This window comes from Camelus ferus, chromosome 18 (assembly GCF_009834535.1).
Source record: "Camelus ferus isolate YT-003-E chromosome 18, BCGSAC_Cfer_1.0, whole genome shotgun sequence".
NCBI lineage: Eukaryota > Metazoa > Chordata > Mammalia > Artiodactyla > Camelidae > Camelus > Camelus ferus.
The window spans coordinates 13,433,527-13,452,800 of record NC_045713.1 but is presented as its reverse complement, the minus strand read 5'-3'; the positions used below and the strand labels follow the sequence as shown (position 1 = coordinate 13,452,800).

Here is a 19,274-nt window from a genome sequence, read left to right as displayed (position 1 = left end):
GGGCCTAGCGGCGCGCGGCGACGGCTTCCGGCCGCAGCGGCATGGCGCGGAAGAAGGTGAGGCCGCGGCTGATCGCCGAGCTGGCCCGCCGCGTGCGGGCCCTGCGCGAGCAACGGAACCGGCCGCGCGACTCGCAGCGCTATGCCCTGGACTACGAGACGCTGACGCGGCCGTACACGGGCCGCCGGCTGCCCATGCGAGCCTGGATCGATGTGCAACGCGAGAACCGCCTTCTGCAGCTGCTCAGCCGCCTCCCGCTCTTCGGCCTGGGCCGCCTCGTCACGCGCAAGTCCTGGCTGTGGCAGCACGACGAGCCATGCTACTGGCGCCTCACGCGGGTTCGGCCTGACTACACAGCGGAGGTGCGCGCACCGTCTACACCGTCCCCATCGCCCCGCCCCCGCAACGCTGGGCACCTCTGCCTTCCCTGCGCGGGACTTTGTGGGATGGGGTCACCTGTCTCCCGATCCCTGGACAAGCGAGCTTTCTGAACTGATTCTCCTCCCCACTTGCTTTGCAGAACTTGGACCACGGGAAGGCCTGGGGCATCTTGACCTTCAAAGGTAAGGCTGTGTTGGAGACAAGGTAGGCTGGCTGCCGGCAACAGACTGTTCGGCCAGCGTGTGTGCAGTAAGCCTCGTCCTTTTTTCCCCAGGAAAGACGGAGAGTGAGGCTCGGGAGATAGAACAGGTCATGCACCACGACTGGAGGGTGGTGCCCAAGCACGAGGAGGAAGCCTTCACCACTTTCACGCCGTTGCCGGAGGACACTCTTCACTCTGTGCCCTACCCGCCGCTCCTCCGGGCTATTATTCTAGCTGAGAGACAGAAAAATGGAGACACCAGCACGGAAGAGCCCATGCTGAGTCTGGAGAGGTCGCGCATTGATCCCTGGGACTATCCTGAGAAACTGGAGGCGAAGAGAAAGACCAAGGGCACAGCCGTCTAAAATACCAGACTCGGCAGGCTCCCAGAAGGGTGTAAGACAGTGGGCACCAGTTTGGGTTACACTTGAATCAGGCCCCTGGGAGCCTGGATCCGACCTTCCAGTGACTTGTTCTTAGGTTCTACATTTTGGAGGAAAAGGGTGGGAGCAGACCCTGCACCTTGTGTCTTTCCTCTGTCCCAGCTGCTCGAACACGCCTATCTGACTTGAGAGGGGCAAGCAGGTGTGGAGCCCCAGTGTTGGCACGTGACACTTCCGCGTTGGCTCCCTTGTCTGTGACGTGTGTCCTCTGTAGGGACCCAGGCAGAAGCTGTGAACACGAATAAAAGCACATGAAGTAGCCCTGGGATGTGGTTTTTTTGAGTTTGGGGTTGGGCGACCGTAGCGGGCTGTTTGCAGGGTTGTAAGGACGAGCAGGCCGACACCAGTGCTCACAGCCCGGTGCTGCGAGGAGTGTAGCGCAGGCGCCAGGTGCGTGGGGAGATCGGAGGGGATTAGCGGCCGCAGAGTCGAGGCATGGGCATGAACGACTGGCACCGCCTCTCCGCGTCCCCCGCTGAGTTCCACCCAGGCAGCGGCGCCAGGCTACCCCGCAGCTTTAAACACAGGCCCCGCCCCGGCCTGCGCACGACCCCAGCCCCCGCCCCAGCCCGCGCCCCGCCGCCATCATGATCTGCCTGCTGCTGACCGTCTTCGCCAACCTCTTCCCGGCAGGTGAGCAGCGCGGGCCGGGTCAGGCCGGGCGGGGAGAGGGTACGGCCGAGCTTGACGCGCCCGACCCCGCCGGTCCCCGCAGCCTGTACCGGCGTGCACGAGCGCACCTTCCTGGCCGTGAAGCCAGACGGCGTGCAGCGGAGGCTCGTGGGCGAGGTCGTGCGGCGCTTTGAGAGGAAGGGCTTCAAGCTGGTGGCGCTGAAGCTGGTGCAGGTGAGGGCGGGGTTCCCGGGCGCGGGGGGCGGGCAGAGAGGGTGGGGTCACCGGGTGCTGGGGACACGGATTCCTGGCGCACCTGGCCCGTTCCCCTCCCCAGGCCTCCGAGGAGCTGCTACGCGAGCACTACGCGGAGCTGCGCGAGCGCCCTTTCTACGGGCGCCTGGTCAAGTACATGAGCTCGGGGCCGGTGGTGGCCATGGTGAGTGCCCGCGGTCGGGTGGGCGGAGGCGCGCGGACCTTGGGCTGACTTCGCGCTCCCGACCCCGTCTGCAGGTGTGGCAGGGTCTGGACGTTGTGCGGGCTTCACGGGCGCTCATTGGGGCCACAAACCCGGCTGACGCCCCACCCGGAACCATTCGCGGCGATTTCTGCATCGAGGTCGGCAAGTAAGGCTGCTCCCGACTCCCCCAGCTGGGCTGTATGGGGCCCCTGTCCACCCTACCGCCCACGCTCACGCGCGCCTCTTCGGCGCAGGAATGTGATTCATGGTAGCGACTCAGTGGAGAGCGCCCGCCGCGAGATCGCACTCTGGTTCCGCACGGATGAGCTCCTGTGCTGGGAGGACAGCGCCGGGCACTGGCTGTACGAGTAGGCGGGTTGCAGCCTCTCGGGCAGATGCCCCCTTCTGACGTGGATCTCCAGGCCCCGGAGGTGTGCACACACGTGGGCGCCCCCACCCCCAAGAGCTCAGAACACCCTTCCTGTGGTGGGGAGCACAGCAGCTTTGAGGACCTAGAGGAGGACAGACAGGTGCACGCCTGCCCAGCCCTGGCTGCTGCAGGCCTCCCTGCGGGAGCCCCAGGCTGTGCCCCTGTTCAGTCCTCTTGGAAACGGGGCAGGGCGCTATCCTGGCGCTTGGCTGGCCCCAGGGTTTCTTTTTATAATAAACTGAAGAAAATCTTTGTGTTCGAGTTGGCTTGGGCCCAGGGACACAGAAGTATGGTATTAAGACATTTATTACATACAGAGCAGATACGTAGGTTCACTTGCAGGGCCAAAGCCTGAGGAGAATCATCACCCAGCCCCTTCCCCTAGCTGCACCCCCCTGGTGACCCCCCCCCCCCGAGTCACTTCACAGCCCTGTGAGAATAGACAGGGGACTTGACATACATCACAGTGGAGAGTGGCGGGGTGGTAGGGAGAAGCCTGCAGCTGCACGTGGCGGCGGTGGCCGGCTGGGCTTGTAGGATGGCTGCCCAAGATCTGTGCTTCTCTGGTGGGAGGGATGGGCAGCAGGACCTGGGGCTGCCCTGATCTGTGCCTCGAGGAACAGGAATAAGGCCTGGGCAGGTTGGGGGGTAGTGGCAGTCCAGGGCGGTGCCCCTCAAAGCCGGCTGGAAGCGGCTCCTGTCCTCCGCCCTTCGGACCTCTGCAGCCTGTCGTCAGTTGCCCTCAGGAGAGCAGGCCACACCGCCAGCCCTAGGCACTTAGTAGCGTGTCTTGGGAGCTGGGCTCCTTGGAGACTGCACAGGGGCAGGCCTGGAGCACACCTTTCCCCATCACCCTGAGACTGAGCCTGCATCCAAGGGCTGACCCCAGGAGAGGCCAGGAGCCTCTCCTTCTTCCTGAGGCTTAGGCCTGCCCTGGCAGCCTAAGAAATTCCATCCTAGAGACTTCTGGGAGCAGTTGACTGGAGGGCCTGCTCCTACATGGTTGGTCTTTGCCCAGGCAGGGGAGGGAGGGCAGGGGGAGGACATGGGTCAGTGAGGGCCAGTGAGAAACTGCCACACAGGACGATCATGGGACTCGAGCAAGTGAGGGCATCTGTCCATTTTCTCAAGCAGGTGCCCCAGGGAGCCTGGTTACGTGCTTTCATGCCAGTTCCCAGGGCGGCAGGGATTGGGGTAGGGGGAGTCCAGGGAAGGCTAGAGACGGCCAGTTCCCTGAGGGTTGGACCCCCACGCTGGTGGGCAGCAGGCAAAGGCAAGTGGGCTCAGGGTGGGAAGACTCGGCGGAGTGAAGTCCCTGCTTCCCCCTCAGGGGGTTCCTGGGAGTGAGTGACGGGAGTGGGGAGCCCAGGGTGGAGCTGGGAGCCACCTGTAGGGGCTTCTCCTGGCCTGACCCACCTCGGGGTTCAGCCATGCTCTGGCCCTGAAGTGCCCTGGGGCCTTGAGGACTGTGGGCTGAGTGCCAGCCAGCAGCTGCTAGGGAAAAGGTGTTCCAAGAGGTGCTACCCCTGCCTGGTCAGAATGACCCCACTCCCCTGCCTCCCTCCCAGCCAGCCCCGCATCGCTGCTCTCTGCCAGCTCGAAGGGAGGCCAGGACCTAAGGTGAAAGCTGCAGGTTGAGAGGTTAGAAGAGGGGTGGACGGGCGCCTGTCTGCCTGCAGGGCGGGTGGTGGGCGGGTGGGCAGGGCTGTATGTACAGGTGGCAGGCATTGGGCGGGGCGGGGTGCCGGAGGCCGCAGCCTCACTCGGGGGTGTAGGACACCTGCCACACAATGATGTGGCTGCGCTCGGCCTTGGACAGCATGGGCTTCACCTGGCTCACATCCCCTGCACCCTCCTCGGGCTCGTCATCTTCTCCATCGCCTGGAGAGAGAGGGCAGCTGCTGTGAAGGGGCTGCCACTGCCAGGGGATACCTGGGGCCCTGGGCGTGCCCACTCACCAATGCGGAAGTCTATGTAGCCCTCGCCGCCACTCAGCACCAGCACGTTCTTCAGCTTCTGGGCCTCAGCGTCGGCAGCGGGGGCAGCGGGCCCAGGGCCCTCAGACGGGCTGTCGAGCACGCTGCCGTTGAGAGTGGCCAACACATTCCCTGTCATTAGGGCACAAGATGTCAGCGGGGCAGCTGGAGCCCCGATGCAGGCTCCTGAAGGAGGTCACAGCTGCAGCTCTGTGGGGAGCAGGGCCAGCCCCTCACCTGGCACGGACACGAAGAATTTGACAGCGTCACGGTGGCCGTGGAAGCAGAGTTGAGCCTGGGCCATGGAGCAGTAGGGGATAAAGCTACTGGCTGACTTGTCACTGCTGTCATCACCATACACGTGGATGACACCCCCTGGGCGGGTCCCCTCCCCAGACGTGGGTGATGTCTTGTTGGCTGGAGAGAGAGAGGGGCCGGGAGCAGCTGAGCCTACTGGTGGGGAGGCCTGGATTTCCAGCAGGGAGAGCAGGGGGTGAGAGAGCAAGGTCAGCCTCATCCCCAGGGCGTCCCAGGTTAGGTAGGGGACTTCCTTCTGAGAGCAGGAGGCAGGCACTCTGGACTTACCACGGAGCCCCAGGAGCTGGCCTCGGTGCAGGACCACGGCTGGGGGAGGTGAGGGACAGAGCATAGAAGGGAGAGGAGAAAAGCAGTCACAGAAGAGCTGTCGCCAGGGCAGCTCGTGTCTTCCTAAGTGTGACTGGGCAGAGCATGGGACCCCGGGACCCTGACTCGCGCGCCTAAGCAGCAGCCATCAATATCTCTGCTACTGCCTTGGGGGTCACTCACTCTCGGTCAATGGGATGGAGATGACGACCCCGTTGCCGGTGCCCACCCAGAGGCGGTTGCCCGCGATGAGCAGGGCTGTGATGCGCACAAAGGAGAAGCCCAGCTTGCCTGTGCCTGGTGATAGGGGGGAAGGTGGGTCAGTGGGGCCATCACGGGGGGCCCTCCTGCCACCACACACCTGGCCAAGGCAGTCCCTCACCCAGCATCTTGCTGACGTAAGGCTCGATATCCACGTCCTGCAGGTGCTGGTGGGTGTGGGCATGGTAGAGCCGCAGCGTGGAGTCCAAGCGGATGGACACCCACACCCCGTCACCGATCCACGCCAGCTGCCGCACCTGGCTCTCCCGCCGTGGGTGCGCATCAAATGATTTCTGCGGTGTCAGGGCAACCCGTCAACGGGGCAGGGGTGAGGGGAGCTCTGAACCTGCCACCACTAAGTGTCACCAGGACATCCACACAGCTCATGGCAAGCTCTCTATGGCCTGCTTTGCTCCCTTGAGTCCTGGCTCCCAAGAGGAGCCCTAGTGCCCACCCTGCACCCGCACCCACAGCCAGCACCCAGGAGGTGTTCGGGGCCCACTTAGGCCATCAGTGTGTCTGGACAGACTGGCATTCACAGCCCAGCCGCTTTCTGCTTGCCCATGACTTTGGACAAACCAGTCATTTCTCTGAGTGCATTTCCTTGGACCCCATGAAGCCCCCGCTAGAGTCCATTGGAGGGTGCGGCTGAGCCCGGCCACCTGCCCGCACTCGCCTCGATCTGCATGGTCTTGGGCTGGATGACGTGCACCTTGTTCTTGTAGCCACACCAAACACGGTCATACACGACTGCCATGCAGCGGATGGAGTGATGTGGGCGGCCCAGGTCCATCAGGTGGTAATTACTCAGGTCCCACTGGCTGTCTGCAGAGAGCCCACAACCCCTGCTCAGGCCATCTCTGCTCAGGTGGGCATGGTTCATGCCCGGCCAGCATCGGTGGGTGCTGTTCCCCTACCCACTGGGCCAGGCCTCACCTTCGCCTCGGTGGAAGATGGCCAGAGTCCCATCTGCCAGAGCCACCAGCACTCGCCCTTTCACGTGCCTGCAATGGAAAGGCAGTGAGCCAGGCTTAGGCTGGCACCCTTGGCTGTCAGGCCCCCCTGCTGCCCTGCCCCGACCCCCGGCAGGGTCACGCACACCAGGCTCAGCACCGAGTCCTTCAGCTTGATGGAGTGCAGACACTTCCTCCAGTTGGCGACAGCTGAATGTACGTAGAGCCTGTGGGGGAGGCGTGGTGGGTGGGGCTCACCCAGGGGACCCACCCCACCCCTGCCCGCAAGGCCCAGCTTACCAGCCATTCTGGGCTCCTAGCCACATGGTGGGCGCGGCACTGCTGCTGGCCCCAGCAGGGTCCCCACTGGGCTCCGGCTCAGGCTGTACACCACTCACTTCGGCCTCTGGCCCATTCTCACTGAGAGGAAGATGGCAGCTCCAGGAAGGTTTCCAACTAGGGAAGCCCAGCCCCGCCCACCTCCACCAGGCTCCCCTCCCCCTCAGCCCCATCGTGAGAGCCCACCTGTCAGGCTGAGCACTGGGGGGCGGGGTGGGGGCTGGGTCCGTGAAGACGTGCTCTGTGAGGGGTCCAGGCCGTACTGCGGCTACCTCTGTCTCACTGGGCCCAGGGTCTGGCACCTCTGTGGCCTCTGTGGCCTCCTCCGTGGACTGAGATGGGTTGACCTTCCCATTGGCGACGGTGGCCACCTCCCCTGTGGAAGGGAGGGGTGAGCTGGGCTGGGGAAGAGAGGATGGCCGTGGGCTCAGGCCCAGGACTCACCCTGGCCCTTGTCCAGCACCGGTGTGTCCCCACGGGAGGAGCAGTTGCTGCGTGGCACGTTGCAGCGGGTGGCACAGCCCACCAGGGTGATGCCTGCCAGCACACCATCAGCACCGGAGTCCTCGGGGTTCACGTCGCTGTCCAGGAAGATCTCCCCTGGAGGGTAGTCGCTGTCGCTGGCCGCTAGGGGGAGAGTCACAGCCCTGTCACCTCACACTGAGGAGACCCCACTGCAAGATGACACCCAGAGCTTGAGTCCTGGGACTCCCGGGCCGCCTGCGATGCCACCCCATCTCTTTGTCATCGGTGAGTGTCAGACTGGGGTCCCCTGCGACATCAATGGGACTGAGCAGGACATGACCACCAGTGAGCTCCTATCTGGATGCTTCCCCCCAGCCCCCAGCACAAGGAGGTGGTGATGATCTTCTGGCTCCCCTCTGAGTCTCACAAAGCTGCACCCTTGGGCGGTAGGGGGCCAGCGCTCACCAGGGATGCTGGAGATGCACAGGACGTGGGCATTGCACACGGTGAACTGGTCCACGACGGTGCCCGGCTGGTTGGCGTCGATGATCACCACTTTGCTGGTGGTCAGGGTGCTGGTGAGGATCCACACGCGGCTGGAGGTGGCGTCTGCCTCCGGCAGCTCCTTTCCCTGTTCGGAGTATGGGGACAGGGTGGCCTGAGAGCACGCTACTCGCCCGGCAACACAGGGTTTGGAGGGGCCTCCCGGAATCTCTCAGGATCTAGCCTTGCCTGTGGCCTTAGGGGACCCAACTGTCCTCCCCTGTCGCCAGGATGGCAAGAACTCCTAATTGCATATCACATCTGGATCATGGCACATGTGACCTCCCTTCCTCAGAAAAAGGATGAGCTCTGAGCAATAAGTCACTGGCCCCCAAGTCAAGCTGAGACATAAAATGAAGCTTTGGACTCCAAGTGCTTAGCCCCTTCCCCTGCCCCTGGGCAGGCAGAGAGATGTGCTCCTGGCAGGCAGATCACAGCACCTGTGGGCCTGACCCCTCCAGCCGGGCTGTCTGCAGAGCATCCTGCCCCGCAGAGGCAGCATGGCCCAGCCAGCCCTGGGGAGGGCAGGGAACCTCAGATGAGCCCAGTCTTGGGCCACTGTCCCCATCTGTTCTGTTTCTGTCATTCCCACCCAGATTGCTGGGCACAGTAGAGCCATTTGGGCATTAGGAGCAGAAGGTAGCCCTGGCCTGCCTGCCACTCTGACCTTCTTCTTCTCAGGGGATGTGTGGTTGCTCTTGGACTCTCCTTCTACTTCCCGGTCACAGGTCAGAGGGTCTCGGCCCGGCGCAGGCTTGACTCCGTTCCCAGGGTCCTCTTCATTCGGCTTCCACCCGCTCAAGTTGACGCCCGCCGCACACCACAGCTGGGGGCACAGGGCTGTGAGGTCCAGGAACCCACTCCTCCCTGCTTCCCAAACCTGCCGAGACTTGGCTTGTGAGGGGAGGGGAACTCTCCTGGCCTCACCCCTTCCCTGGCTCACCTTCATGGTGGGGTCCTTCTCCACCAGAGGACGGCAGTACACGGGGACAGGCACATTCTTCATCCGCGTGTCCTCCTGGCCCCCATTAGGACTCAGCTGTAAGCACAAGACAGAGGGGCACTGTGGGCACCAGGCCTGGGCCAGCTCAGGTATATGGGCAGCGGTTGGCTACCCAGTCTTGCAGAATCTGGGCTGGGGCTGCAGATGGCAGGCCCTGGTCAGAGGGGGCCAGGCCCTCCTCAGGTGGAGCCAGGTGTACGCAGGCGACTCCCCAGGGGCTCCCCTTCTGCGGCCTGGGAGGCCTGGCTGAGGGGGTGGGTGCCCCCCGTGCTGCCCCACGCCCCCAGGCACCTGCTTGTACTTGGCCGGCAGGCTCCAGCCACAGGCCTGCAGCCGCCCGTCGTCGTTGCGCACGTGCTCCCGCACCTGGCGGTACTGCTCGCGCTTCTGCTCCCGCCGGGCTGAGGACGTGCAGTCACTGGGCAGAGGAAGGGAGGTTACCGCTTGGTCTGCAGGGAGCATGCCCAACACCCCAGCCCTCCCTGCTGGACCTGTCCTTGCCTTTTCCCAGCGCCCATCTTTGGGGGGGGGTCTCCCCAACACTACGCTTGAGGCCATGTCCAGTCCCTGCCCTTGTCCGTTCTACTGTCACTGTCACCAAGGCCTGGCTGGCAGGGACCTACAGTGTAGCCTCCCCTCCCCGACCCTGGCCCTTTATAGGGAAACTTCCATAAGCTTCTGTCATCCAAGGAGCAAGGCACATGTCTCTGGGACTAAGAGGGACTGTGGAGGAGTGCAGCCTCTGCCAAGGACATCCAATACTCCCATTAGGGAATGGGACACAGGATGTACATGAAGAGGTCATGACCCCTGATGCCTGGATGCCATCCCCCCACCCCCATGACAGCCCCTAAAGCAGCCAGGTGGAGGCCTGGAGGGGAGGGGCCCTGGGACCTGTGGCTTCCCCCTGTGTGGGCCAGCGGGGAGGGCAGGGAGGCCCTGAGAAACTCACTCATCTGGGAAGAACTCCAGGGGCCGGCTGCCAGAGATCTGGCACATGGCGTGGCTGCGGCGCTGGCTGAAGCCGGCCGTGGTGGGCGACTTGTAATGGATGTTCACAGAGGGATAGGACCGCTTGGCCGGAGGGGGGCTGGAGGAGGAGCTGAAGAGGCGGCTGAAGCTGCCAGCCGAGGGGTGGGGGGTGAGGGGTGGGCCCGAGAGGAGATCCCCACAACTGTGGCTGCTGCCCAGACCCTCCCAGCGCCCCCAACTCACAACTGCCAGATGGTGGACTTCTTCTTCTCCTGGACAGATGGGTGCTCTCGGGACGCCCTACGGTGAGAGGCAGGGGAAGAAGCTCCCGCTCAGCCACTGCCCCGTCTGGCTCGGCCCCACCCAGTCCAACACACCCTGCTCTCACGGGGCCCCTCTTTCCTCCCTTGCTAGGGACCCCCACATGAACCCACTGGGGATGGAGCATCAGACAAGAGGGGCTCCTGGGTGGGTCACTCATGACTTCCTAGAGGTACCCTGCTGCACTGGCCCCAGCGGAGGGACTCGGCACCCTTTCAATCCTCCCCAAGAGAAGGAGGGATAGGGGTCAGCCTTAATCCATCACCAGGAGCTCCTCAGGGTGATCGCAACTCCCAGATAAAGACAGAGGCCCCGAGACCCACCTGATCATCTCGGTCCACCGCACGGCCTCCTGCAGCTCCATCAGCCGCTCCTTGTACTGGTTCCGCTCCATAAGCACACGGGCCATCTCCACCCGGGTGAAGCGGCGGCGCTGAGCCATGGGGATCTTGTCCTACAAGGTAGAGCACTGCTGCTCAGCCTGCAGGGGCCGCCCAGGAGTGGGGGCACCTGAGTGTGGCTCTCCCATGGATCTTCAGGCAAATGCAGTGGGGAGGGCATGGGCACAGGGACAGGAGCCACCCACCCTGAAAATACCCCCTTCTTTCCAGAAGGTCACATGACACACTTGAGGGATGCAACCCCGGTGTCTTCCTACGAGTTCCTGGACACTGGGCAATCTCAGATGCCCCTGGTCATGCTCATGGTGGAGACAGCCCAAGGTGGAGCAGCAGGAAGAGAGGTCTTAGGGGAGGTCTAGCGAGCAGGACCCGCTCACTACATCTGAACCAGACACCTGAGGAACCGGTGGTTCAGCGTGGGATCCGCCATCCAGGGCGTGACCAAGTCTCCTTATGCAAATTGGCCCCAGGCTGCCACAGGGTGGCATTGGGGGCCCGAGAGGGAGCAGCACAGGTGGGCAGCAGGGCATCCCCCCAAGTGGCCCCAACTGCCAGCACTTGGAGTTCAGGGGTGCGTCTGCAGCCCCAGGCCCAATGCGAGGAGGCCAAGGCACCAAACAGGCAACCTCCGTGCTCCATGAATCCCTACTTTCTCTCCTCCAGTACTTGGAGGTGAGGGGGCTGCACAGGACGGGGAAGATGAACAGCTACAGTCTCCCAAGTGCCTGCTACATGGCCAGCATCTTGATACGTGCATTGCACAACCCCCCAAAAATACTGCTGATGAGTGGGGAGGTCGGCACTCCAAATCCACCTTGGGTTGAAGATCCATGCCAGCCCTCTCCTTAAGGAAGGTGGCCAGGTGGCTGGGCCCTATTCTGGAGAGAAGGTGGAAAGACAAGGAGCCCTACAAACCCTTCCCCACAGGAGAGCAGTCCTAGGAGCAGTCAGCTATGGACCACCAGGGAGCAGAGGGGTGGAGGGCTTTCCTCAGAACATTCCATGCACCTCTGGGGGCTTGTGAGGACAGATGAGGGGCCTGAGGGCTTCAGGTATTCAAGCTGTTCTGTCTTGGGGAGAGCGGCTGGGCCGAGCAGGCAGAGAGACCCCGATCATGACTGCAAAATGCACCTACACGCAAAAGACTTGGGGCCGAGAGGAGGCATCCCGCAGAAAGCAGGGCGGGGTGTTGCTGCTGCTGGGTGCAGTCGCCATACAGGAGGGGTGAGGGCTCAGAGACCCAGAAGAACCAGCGCATCCCTTGGGGCCCGCCCCACACTGCCCACCCCCCGTGCCCGCATGTTAATAGTGGAATATACCAATTCTGTACAGAGATAGCTGCTTACATCCTCCACCTCTTCTTTGGGTTCACGGTGGGCAGTGATGGCCTCTGACTTCACTCTATAGGACAAGGAAGGAAGCAGGCAGTGGTGAGAGCCCCACAGGGCACCAGCAGGGAGGCTGTGTCCCATCTCTTGGCTGAACTCAGGGCTCTCCCTTCAGGTTCAGGGACCTGAGGTTCCCACCAGTGCCTTGGGGATGAGTGGCTCCCCGCCCCTGCTCACGTGTGCCCGGAAGCCCAGCAAGGAATGGGCCCTCAGGCTCAGGTGGTCAAGTGCTGATGGGAAGGCAGAGCAAGCTACCTCCTGGGCAAGGGCAGCACTGGCATCAGGCAGGCCCAGAGCAGATCTGGCTCCCAGTCCCCAAACCTGGCACAGGGGCCACCTGCCTAGGGCCCTCGTCTCACACCTCCCTGTTCCTGTCAGGAGCCACGGGCACCACTCTGGGAGAACAAGGTGAGGATCAAGCTGGAAGAGAAAGGCCACAGGGCAGTGCAGAGAGTTGTGGAGGAGACCGCAGAGCTTCCAGATGAGGCCAGACTTGCTGACCAAGGGGTGGGGAGCAGAGGGGAGCAGGAAGACCCACGGTGGCCAGAGGCCCTTATCGTCCCTCCTTCCTTCTTAATGAATGTCACAGTGTGACAGCAGCAGGAAGGCCGTGCTCAGCCGTCAGAGGAAGGATGCCCAAGTCAGAACCGCTGTGTCCCCTGCAGGATTCCCACGAGGATGGTGGAGACAAGAGGGGTGGGGTGGGTGGCCAACACAGTACTTGGGTCTGGATGGAATCAGATGTGAACTGAGGCTGAGCAGTGAGCACACCAAGTGAGCCACTTTAGGAAGGAAGGACCTCAGAGTGTAGTTAGCCAAGAGCAGATGCCAGGGCATTTCAGAGAGAGGACAGGAGAGAACTGGCCCCATCCTCTCGGTGACAACCAGGAGCCCCACTCTGATCCCGCCCCTGGGTGCCCCGCCCCTTCAGGGAGCCCGCCCACCTCCTCAGCTCCTCCTCCAGGTCCTTGATGCGGCTCTCCAGCCTGAGTTTGGCCTGCCTGGCGGCTTCCAAGTCCCCCTTCAGCACCTCCTGCTCCCCCGACAGCTGGTCCACCTTGGCAATGAGGTCATTCTTGACCACATTCAGGGCATTTCTTTGAAAAGACAGAAAAGAGGGGAGCCCCTTGTGAGCTGGTGTGTACATTAAGTGATGTGGTTTCCAAGGGGTCTGGCCACACTAGTAGATCTGAGAAGACACATCCTGGTCCTGAAAGTGGTGAAAGGCAGTACCCACGCCACCCTCTCCCCAGGCTGGGTGAGTGCAGCGGTGTGGATCCAGGTCCTGCCTGGGGGCTGCCCTCCAAGCAGGGTTGAGGCAGTGGTGACAGGAGGCCCCGGCCCTGGTGAGGGGCTGTCCCAGCAACCTCGGTGCTGATGAAGGGCGCTCTTACTTGGTTTCTAGAAGCTGTGAGTTCTCCAGCAGCAGATTCCCCACTTCCTTGCCCATGCCTGCAACAAAAGGTCTACTGTTAGCATGTATGCCTGGTGAAGCCAGACCCTGATGCTACCACACCTGCCTCAGAGGAACAAACATCCTGCCAGGAGGGCTGGCGTGAAGGGATAAGGACCAGAAGCCCAATCTACAGGAAGATGCCCGCACAGGGAGGCCAGGCCGGCCCTGGGGAAAGGCCTCTGCTGGTCTTCCGGCAGGCTCTCCATGGATAGGGAAGGCCCTGCTGCGTCCGAACCCCATGAGCATCTCAGACTGGTCTCTGGAGGGCACTGAGCAGGTTCCCACTGCCCTGATGGCTTACATTCTGGAGCTCAGCAATGACCTCTCACTGGGCTCTACCGACGGAAAGTCTGCATTCCAGCAGGGCCAGGGCAGCACCAGCCTGAGCCAACCCCGACAGCCTCTGTGCAACCACCTCAATCTCTGCCCGCCCCCCCAGCATCACCCCCTTTCCCCTAGCCCTGTGGTTCCCTGGCCGTCATGAAGCCGACCTCTTTCAGAGCTGCCTCCTAGGAGATGGAGATTGGAGCTGTTGAGGGGGAACAGAGAAGATGGCACGGGATGACAGGGAGACCCTGACTGAGGAGATGGGACAGCCCAGTCAGGTGCAGCCCTCCACTGGGCTAGAAGCAGACCTACTGGGACCTGGCCCGAGGCGGCAGAGGCAGGGGAGGGAGTGGAAATGAGAAGGACAGCGCTCCCTGGGGCTGGTGCCCCAGCAGGGCTGACGGGGCTCCTCTGTGACCAGGCCCCAAAGTGGACTCTGCAAACTGAGGTCTCCGCAGGCATGTCACAGAAACCCTCGAGCACTGAATCGCATCCTTCAGGACAGCCCCAGAAACCCAAGGTCTGTTTCTCTTGTTCTCGTCCCTCCTTGGCCTAACTCGATCGATTGTGAGACAGGATGACACGCACACTGTGTGCTCAGTGCGGGTTCCCCTACTGTTTCCACTCTCCCCTCCTGGCCGCAACGTGACCTGCCTTCCCCTTAGATGGGATGCAGTAGGCACCGGGCTCACCCAAGACGGGCTCACCCAAGACAGTCTCAGGGGTACCCCCAGGGGCCGAGCCTGCCCTGAGCTTATGGGGGGGCTCACCAGGCCTACTGGAGGCCCCACCACCCAGAAGCTTTGGCCCTGCTGACCCCCCACGCCACCGCCCCACCATGCGCAACAAAGCAGGCAGCTCAGGAAGCATGAGAAGGTGTCAGGTGGACAGAGGGAGACACACACTGAGACGGGGCCTTGGCCTTACCAAAAAAATCATCGCGCACTACGGGTGCCGTCCCCGTCCCACGGGAGATGGGCAACCAGGGCGGGAGGAGGAGAGGGAGAGAGGAAGGGAGAGAAAACAAGCGCGTTAAGCCCATGTGATAAGCAGGGTGGCCGGGAATGGGGGATATTTCAGGGTTACTTCTTGCTGGATTGGGGTGGACACAGGTGCAGGACAGGATGGGCAGATGGAGTGGAGCCAGCCACTCCTTCCAGAAAGCCTACCCTGGAGGTTACACAGAAGACCACCAGGCCAAGAGCGCCTGGTGGTGAGTTGCAGGGTCAGAGCAATACAATTGACATCTTAGACCAAAATCCTGGGTAGAGAGGGATCGGGGGTTAAGGACAGGAATCTCTGCAAATGAGGGAGAGCTGTGCCCATGGCCCAGGGCCTTTGAGCACCATGGGGAGGTCACACCTGGACAGCCAGGGACCTCAGAGCTTCCTGCTGAAAGCCAGACAACAGAAGCCTGGCCCATCTGCTACGTAGAGAGAGGACCCCTGAATTGTGCTTGGTAGGGGGACTCACAGGACCCCTGACCTCTAGGGGGGAGCACCCAACGGAGGGGAGACAGAAGAGAACTGGGCCTACACCTCTAATGGCTCTGGAGACCCTTGAGAAGTGGCCCTGGGGGGTCCCCAGCCTTCGAGGAGAGGATGGGTCAAGGGCATAGCAGTTCTCCCTCAGTTGTCAAGGTCAGAGTCAGTGGGCTAGTGGAGCAAACCAAAATAAGCCTCTGGGCAGCAGCAGGCTGGTGAGCAAAAGCACGTGTGCCTTAGTGGCCTCGCCCAGAATCAGGAGGGGGTAGGCTGCAGCAGGGTTGCCCCAGGATGCGCCCCATCCACCCAGACCCCACTGAGGGGAAGAAGGGGCTGCAGACAGACAGATAATGGAGATACACACCTGAGAACTCCCCTGGGGCCATGTCCAGCGAAGCACAGAGAGACAGGGGGAAGGAAGTGACAAAGGTCAGTTGGTGACTGGAACCAACAAAATAAAAAAAACTCTTATTAAAGGAAAAGCAACAATGATCAGCCATTTCCAAGTTCAAGGGCATGGGAGAATAGAAGTGGATGTCACCAGGTCTGTGGGTGACAATCCTATTGGAGGCAGGGACCTTGAAGGAAAGGAGGCCAGACAGCACATTCCTCAGTCCCTGGGAGGCCTGGGTGGATGTGGGGATCCAAAGCCTGCTTGCCTCTCCACCCACTCCCATCAGGAGGGCCAGCCCCCAATAAAGGTAACATGTGTGCGCATGTGGTTGCTCAAAAGTGGGGTGAGGTGGGTGCCGGCGCCCCTAGAGTGAGTGAGCCCTGAGCCAGTGAGCTGCAGTGTAGGACCTGGCCCCTCGGGGTGGGGGCACCGTGGCCAGCCCAGGTCTTCTGGGAAGGACAAGACTTCAGATAAAGGGCTCTACTGTGCAGGGAGGAAATCAACGAGTCTGGACAAAGCGTGTGGGGCATGTAGGGCCGCCATGTACCAAACCGCTCCCCACAACCCAGTTGAAGACTCGATGCAAGATACTATTCTATTTGGTTCATTTCATGCAGAAAGAAGTGGTATAGAAAGTCACTTGACTTATCACAAAATACGGACTCTGCTGTAGGAATTCACATTACACAGCAGAGCACCAAAAGAGGACGTGACCTTTCTCCCGTTTCCTTCCCAGGGCAACCAAAGTTAACAGTTGATGTCCTCTTCCTCAGATCTCTTTCTAGGTAAACAGCAGTTTGTAAAAACAAAATCAGCCACGCTCTCCATCCTCCTGGGCGACTGCTTGGTGGTACCTAATATGGTATCCCTGGACTCTTTCCCTGTCAAAGATCCATGATCACCCAGGATGTTTCTATGTATTGCCATATAGGAATGTCCCACTATTTACTGTAGCATTTGCTCCTTTGATAGATATTTAGGGCATTTATAGTTTTGCGTGAGCCCCGGGACACTGCAGCACAAGACCTCATGCGGGGGCACTGTGCCCTGTTTGAGAACCTGTGGTCCTGCTTGTGCTATCTCTACGCACCTCCCACCAGTGGGGTGGACAGCACCTGCTTCTTTTCTGCCAATCACTTGAGGAGAAAGCGCTACCTCTATACTCTCTTAATTTTCATTTCTGTCATTCCTGAAGTTGAGCATCCTTACATATGTTTATAAGTATCTTCTGTGAACTTCCTACTTTATCCTCTACCCATTTCCTACTGTACTTCACTTCACTTTAATGATGGAGATCATATATATATTTTCACGTAGTCACACCTGTCAATATTTTCCTCTATGCCTTTGGCCATGAAGAGAGGCCCAGATTATGAAAATACTCTCTAATATTCTCTTCCAGTTCTATTACTCTTGTATTTTTATGTTTAGATCTTTAATCCACCTAGAAATTACTTTTCTATTGGGTGTGAGGTTGGGATCAGACTTCTTTTTTTCCCAAGTGGCTACTCAGCTAATCCAGTACATATATTGAGTAATCCACCCATTTTTCCAATGACTTGAAGGTCTTCATTTATCAGATAGGAATTCCCATCTGGCTCCAGGTTTGTCCTAAGCCTTTGTGCTGTGAACTTCGAGTGACTGGTTTTATCGCTGCTCCAGAGCTGCCTGTCTCCATCACTGTAGCTTCACAAAACACCTTTGGTACCTGGAATGGCAGTCCTGCAAATTTGTCTTCTCTTAAAAATTTCTGGGCTATTTTTACACATTTACACTTCTGAATGAACTTCGAATCCATACATAACATTCCAGAAAAATACTAAGTCTGAGGGTCTTTTTCTTGGTACTGAATGAATTTATGTATGAACAATGGACTGATACGTGATGTCACCTGATGGCATTACAGAGCCCAGTCTTGTGTTGTATTTCTATTTATTCATGCTTCTTTCCTGTTCTTCAATTCTGCTTTCTAGTTCTCTTTACACAGGCTTGTCTTTTTCTCAAGGTTATTTCTAGACATTTCTAGGTCTGGTTACTGCATGGGTGGGACCTGCTGCAGAGCAGAGGGAAAGTCAGATCAACCTGTGCAGAACATCCAATTCTAGGTGATGCAGGAGAAGTTGCTTAGCTTTTCTGAACTTTACTTTCCTCATTTGTGAAGTGGAGATGTGCCTTCCTGAGTGGAGGGTCACTGTGAAATTCCCTGGTGGAGCACTAGGCCCTTGCTAAGTGGTCAATAAGTACTAACTCCCTTACTCCTCAATAAGGCTGATTCTCAGATGTATATTTTTCACACCTTAACAGTTCTGAAATTATAAATGGGTCTTATTAATCAGTGGCATGTTATAGTGCAATGTGCAGCAATTTTTTTTTCTTGGAGATTTCTAAAATAATGGTGCCTTACAAGTACTGATAGTGTGGGTTCAATGAAATACAGTGGTATATGCCTACCCAGCGATCTTTCCTTTCCTTCTGTGCCAGAGGAATTCACAGTCCTAATGCCAAGAGATGCACAGAGCAGCCAATCCAGGTATTTAGAGCTTGAGGGATGCCTTATCAACCAGGCCAACTGCCTTAAGAAGCATCTATCTCATTGCAGACAAAGCATCAATGTGTTTTGAAATTACAAGACTATCCACTGTGAAAGCTATGACCAAACCAAGACCACCAGAGCCACCACTGCTCCAGTTTCTTCCTGCCCGGGGACCTGAAGGTCAGGTGCCCACTCCTTCGGTGGGTGTCTTCAGGAATTGATGATGGGGGACCAGGACTACCATCACTGACACTTTCTCCAGCTGAGCCAGACCCAGGACAGAGCCCCTGGGAGAGGGGACTAGAGCCAACCCCAGCTCACCCCTCTACCCTGCTGGACAAAGGGCAGGCCCCTCTGCTCCAGGGCTCCATACACAGATCACAAGAGCACCCAATGCTCCTCAGCTCCTCAGGGCTGCCTGACCTGTGCCCCTTGTGTGAAAGCCCCAGAAAGGCACCAGAAGACACATTACTCCCAAGAGCTGGGGTCTCGTTCCAACCAGAACTGAGTGGTGCTCAGAGGCAAGAGTCCTGTCAGCCATCACAGTGCAAGTGCTGAGGGCACAGAGACTCCTGCGCTTTGCTACCAAATGAGAAAAGGATTCTCACATCTGGCTCCTCAGAACAAACACCCATCAGATGCACTGGGAAGAACTTCCACGAAGACGCCAGCTGGGCCCTCTTCCTGCGGGCTCAGGCCTGGCTGTGTGTGCAGATGGGAGGCTGGCTGGGCAGCATGGTCCACACAGCCAGCTGAGTTGAAGCCCAGATGTGCTCCAGAGGCACCCCGAGGCCCCATGGGCAGCGTGTGTCAGCGGGGAGGGACAGCCGCAGAAAGACAAACAGTGATATCTCTTAGATGCAAGGCAGCCCCGCCTCCTCGGGCAGCAGATGGTACAGTATGGACCATGTCAGAAGGCAGTCCTCCAAGATTTTGGAAGTAGACTTGATACCACCCACTCACCACGTGTCCAGCTGAGGCAGCTGCCCCAGGTTCAAGCTGCTGCCTCTTCCCATGAGAAACACCCTGTGGGCCCCCTCAGCGGGACTGGATGTAGGGAAAGGACACACCAGAACGTGCCCTGACCTTAGAGCCACACACTGCCCCAAAGCCCACCTCACTGGCTGTGGAGGTGGTGGTGGTGGGGCTCAAGCTGCAGCCCCAGGCCCTGGAGCTCTTGTCCCCAGCAGGGCTTCAGGGACAATGCTGCTTCTCCAGGCTTGGGCTCCAGACTCACAATCAGGGATGGGGTGGGGGGAGTTGAACCCCCTGAGAGACAGTGTGGACTTCCCACTTGCCACCCCAA

General features: G+C 59.8%; 3 protein-coding genes across 20 annotated transcripts in view; 2 read left to right on the top strand and 1 right to left on the bottom strand.

Annotated features, from left to right (window-relative positions):
- The first annotated feature begins 10 nt into the window (after positions 1 to 10).
- MRPS34 (mitochondrial ribosomal protein S34) lies at positions 11 to 1,285 on the top strand. The gene is made up of 3 exons (XM_006195489.3): positions 11 to 362; positions 521 to 563; positions 656 to 1,285. Exons 1-3 carry the CDS (start codon positions 42 to 44, stop codon positions 946 to 948), a joined length of 657 nt encoding a protein of 218 aa, XP_006195551.3. The 5' UTR covers positions 11 to 41; the 3' UTR covers positions 949 to 1,285.
- Positions 1,286 to 1,424: 139 nt separating this feature from the next.
- Positions 1,425 to 2,780, top strand: NME3 (NME/NM23 nucleoside diphosphate kinase 3). Its single transcript, XM_032460143.1, has 5 exons — positions 1,425 to 1,659; positions 1,742 to 1,872; positions 1,976 to 2,077; positions 2,152 to 2,264; positions 2,353 to 2,780. Exons 1-5 carry the CDS (start codon positions 1,614 to 1,616, stop codon positions 2,468 to 2,470), a joined length of 510 nt encoding a protein of 169 aa, XP_032316034.1. The 5' UTR covers positions 1,425 to 1,613; the 3' UTR covers positions 2,471 to 2,780.
- Positions 2,781 to 2,816: 36 nt separating this feature from the next.
- MAPK8IP3 (mitogen-activated protein kinase 8 interacting protein 3) overlaps positions 2,817 to 19,274 on the bottom strand; it is a 44,978-nt gene continuing 28,520 nt past the window's right edge. For 12 of the 18 annotated variants that reach the window (XM_032460104.1, XM_032460114.1, XM_032460105.1 and 9 more), the window contains 24 exons: positions 15,406 to 15,417; positions 14,485 to 14,502; positions 13,169 to 13,226; positions 12,719 to 12,871; positions 11,706 to 11,787; positions 10,309 to 10,439; positions 9,908 to 9,964; positions 9,645 to 9,812; positions 8,984 to 9,110; positions 8,633 to 8,728; positions 8,357 to 8,515; positions 7,612 to 7,777; positions 7,126 to 7,308; positions 6,868 to 7,057; positions 6,643 to 6,762; positions 6,489 to 6,569; positions 6,326 to 6,393; positions 6,066 to 6,214; positions 5,511 to 5,682; positions 5,312 to 5,425; positions 5,090 to 5,128; positions 4,742 to 4,921; positions 4,487 to 4,636; positions 2,817 to 4,409 (listed from right to left, as the gene is read on the bottom strand). In XM_032460104.1, coding sequence (XP_032315995.1) covers positions 4,288 to 4,409; positions 4,487 to 4,636; positions 4,742 to 4,921; positions 5,090 to 5,128; positions 5,312 to 5,425; positions 5,511 to 5,682; positions 6,066 to 6,214; positions 6,326 to 6,393; positions 6,489 to 6,569; positions 6,643 to 6,762; positions 6,868 to 7,057; positions 7,126 to 7,308; positions 7,612 to 7,777; positions 8,357 to 8,515; positions 8,633 to 8,728; positions 8,984 to 9,110; positions 9,645 to 9,812; positions 9,908 to 9,964; positions 10,309 to 10,439; positions 11,706 to 11,787; positions 12,719 to 12,871; positions 13,169 to 13,226; positions 14,485 to 14,502; positions 15,406 to 15,417 — 2,795 coding nt within the window. In that variant the 3' untranslated portion in view covers positions 2,817 to 4,287. The remainder of the gene's footprint in view (positions 4,410 to 4,486; positions 4,637 to 4,741; positions 4,922 to 5,089; positions 5,129 to 5,311; positions 5,426 to 5,510; positions 5,683 to 6,065; positions 6,215 to 6,325; positions 6,394 to 6,488; positions 6,570 to 6,642; positions 6,763 to 6,867; positions 7,058 to 7,125; positions 7,309 to 7,611; positions 7,778 to 8,356; positions 8,516 to 8,632; positions 8,729 to 8,983; positions 9,111 to 9,644; positions 9,813 to 9,907; positions 9,965 to 10,308; positions 10,440 to 11,705; positions 11,788 to 12,718; positions 12,872 to 13,168; positions 13,227 to 14,484; positions 14,503 to 15,405; positions 15,418 to 19,274) is intronic. The other 6 variants (XM_032460106.1, XM_032460118.1, XM_032460111.1 and 3 more) reach the window with 4 other exon arrangements.